The sequence below is a fragment of the Grammomys surdaster genome, unplaced genomic scaffold (assembly GCF_004785775.1).
Source record: "Grammomys surdaster isolate TR1022 unplaced genomic scaffold, NIH_TR_1.0 136, whole genome shotgun sequence".
Taxonomy (NCBI): Eukaryota; Metazoa; Chordata; class Mammalia; order Rodentia; family Muridae; genus Grammomys; species Grammomys surdaster.
Window position 1 is genome coordinate 13,895,383 of NW_021604594.1, and position 2,973 is coordinate 13,898,355.

At 47.5% G+C, this 2,973-nt stretch overlaps 1 protein-coding gene across 2 annotated transcripts in view; it reads right to left on the reverse strand.

Annotated features, from left to right (window-relative positions):
• Gad1 (glutamate decarboxylase 1) overlaps positions 1 to 2,973 on the reverse strand; it is a 40,020-nt gene that overhangs the window by 26,079 nt on the left and 10,968 nt on the right. For both annotated transcript variants that reach the window (XM_028762957.1, XM_028762958.1), the window contains exon 5: positions 1,856 to 2,098. In XM_028762957.1, coding sequence (XP_028618790.1) covers positions 1,856 to 2,098 — 243 coding nt within the window. The remainder of the gene's footprint in view (positions 1 to 1,855; positions 2,099 to 2,973) is intronic.

Below are 2,973 nucleotides of genomic sequence, written 5' to 3' on the forward strand. Positions count from 1 at the left end.
GATGTCTTCTTTGATAGACATTTTGGCCTTTAGTGGATGGATGGATAGATGATAGATACATAGACCAACCTCCTAACATGGAGAAAGTGTGTAGAGCAAACTGATGAGACACAAAACGTTGGCCAAAACAAATCAAGCTGGAACACAGGATTCTGATTCTCCTTTAAGGCAGGAGAACAACACTACTCTTCAGGGATGGGTTAGCCATCCGATCAGGGTGGTGCTAGTGGAGCTGAATTGATAAGAGCTTTTTTTAACAAATACAGACTTTGTGCATGTGAGTGAGTCTGGTCTGTGCAATCATTTTAAAAATGAGACTATGCTTAGGCCAGTGGTGTTAGCTAATCTCAAAAGCTACTTGGAATTGGAATTCTTTATTTAAATAGCTTCTTTGATTAACTTCATTAGTTCTCTGTAACAGTTTGTTTCTTACATTCAGTCACCTTGATCAGCTTTACAGCCAAAGCCTCTCTGGTCTTCAATCTGTCATCTTCTAGGGGTTTAGATGGTGGGAAATGAAGGTGGAGAGAGAAAGAAGCAGAAAGAACAATAACATGCCATTCCCTGTCATGGTGCTTCCCCTCTGTGATAGCAACTGTGATGACCAAGGACCCCCAATCCCTGAAGACCTGTCTGCCTAAGGGCCCTGGAAAGCCAGGCTGAAAGGGAAGAGAGTGACCAGGCAAAGAAACTGTTCTTTATTTTGGTGCTAAGAAACAGCTCAGACAGAGATTTAAAACTTTGGGTGATTGAAAAGTAACCACTCGAGCTGGGGCTGCTGATTAGAGAGGACTTGGGAAAGGCAGAGAGGAGAGAGAGGACAAGCACCAAGTAGGAGATAGGACTCGGTGACTCATCCGGAATACAATATAAGAGAAGAGACAGGGAAGGATACACACACACACACACACACACACACACACACACACACGCATGCACACACGCACATGCACACACACACACACACACACACAGAGACAGATAGACAGAGACAGACAGAGACGGACAGAGACAGAGAGAGGGAGACAGGGAGACAGACAGACACTGATTCTTTTGGGTGTTCTGGAACTGTATTCCTTAAAAAGATGAACTCAAGTGTCAATCTCTTAATCCTGTAGAACATGACTCTACTCAGTTTTCTCAGATACAAATAAGTTAGACAAGGTCATTCTGGATTGGGGTAGTCCTTAATCCAGGGGAAAGGGTGTACTTTTGTGAAGAGAAAATACGAACAAACATTCACAGGAAGAGGCCATGTAGAAGGAAAGGCAGAGGCTGACGTGAGGCACCCACAGGCTGAGGAACGCCCAGGAAAATGCCCACAAGCACCAGGAGCCACGATGGCAAGATTGGATCGTCTCTGAGAGCCTTCAAAGAAAGCATGGTCCTGTTGACACCTTTGAAGGCTCCGCCTCCAAAACTGTGAAAGAACCAATCCCCATTGTGCTAGTTTGTATGACAACCCTTAGAACATGACTCAAAAAAAGAGGGAAAAGGGCAGTTAGTTCCCCAGTGCAAGGGATAGGTGATGGAAGTAGGGTTCTTCAGAATGAAACAGAACGAGGTAGACCAGAGAAAGGACAAAGGGACAGGTCACTCTGCTCTGTTTAGGTTACAAACAGTCTATTAAAGAAACCCAAGCAATGAAATAACCTGTCACCATATAGCTGTACCTTCTTTAGTTTTAAAATAAATGATGACGTTTTGCTAGACCTCCTTCAGCCATTGTGGCCCATGGTGACCTTGTAGTCACTGGGCACCCGGTGTCTTCCCTCACCAGGACAGGGCCTCTTGAGTATGAATTGGCTATGTTTCCAACCAGTGAGGTGATAATCAACCCGTCTCTTAGTCTTACCTGTACGAACACCGTACTTCAGGGTGTCTCTACAGTCAACCAGAATCTGCTCCAGAGACTCGGGGTGATCAGACAGCTCCAAATTAAAGCCTTCCATGCCCTCCAGCAACTGGTGTGGGTGGTGGAAGTCCAAAACCTTGGTGGATCGATCAAACGTCTTGCGGACATAGTTGAGGAGTATGTCCACCACTTCCAGCAAGAACTGCACAGTTTGCTCCTCCCCGTTCTTAGCTGGAAGCAGATCTAAACAGAGAGGGGAAGCCAAACAGTGATCACCACCTGCTTCATACTTGGGTTTCCTGGGTTAGCCTGCAGAGGAGCTCAGGGCTTTCCTGGGTCAGCCTGCAGAGGGCTCAGGAGTTTCCTGGGAGTTCAGCAGCCTGGAGAGGGCTCAGGGGTTTCCTGGGTCAGCCTGCAGAGGGCTCAGGAGTTTCCGGGGAGGTCAGCAGCCTGGAGAGGGCTCAGGGGTTTCCTGGGTCAGCCTGCAGAGGGCTCAGTTGCTTTCCAGGATATGGATCTACATGGAGATTTGGTCAGCCAGTCCCAAGAAGGATGTACTATGTCTACAGACATTCCATACGTTCCTAGGGCTTCACACACTTCCTAATAGTCAAGACTGTTCATATGGGGGAGGAGCAGAACGCTTAAGGAAACCTTGAGCAGCTGACCCTGGCAGCTGTCCATTTGCTGAATGGACACCTGGGAGGAACACAATGTAAAGTACTTCTGTTGGTCTCCCAGAGACCAGGTGTCCCTGTGCATCTGGCTTGGTGTTAATGATTTGCTTGATCTGTGGATGGCAGAGGTTGGGGCTACTGTGGGTATGGGCTCTAGAAGGTACCAGAGGGGACCACTGTCTTTCTGTCAGTGTCACCCTTTGGGGTATTTATTTATTTATGTAGGCATCTGGAAGTAACCTGGGTTCTAGGCTCTGTCGAGCAGAATTAGAGAGGGGGATGACCAGGAAGAAGAGCCATTGGGTCTCCTGAGTGAAGTTTCCCAGAGAATACAAGAATAGGTTGTGTGGCCATTCATGGCCTGGCTGTCTCAGAGGTTTAGTGAAGCTGTGGCTTCTGTGGTTCTGTGGTTCTGTGGTTCTGTGGTTCTGTGGTTCTGTG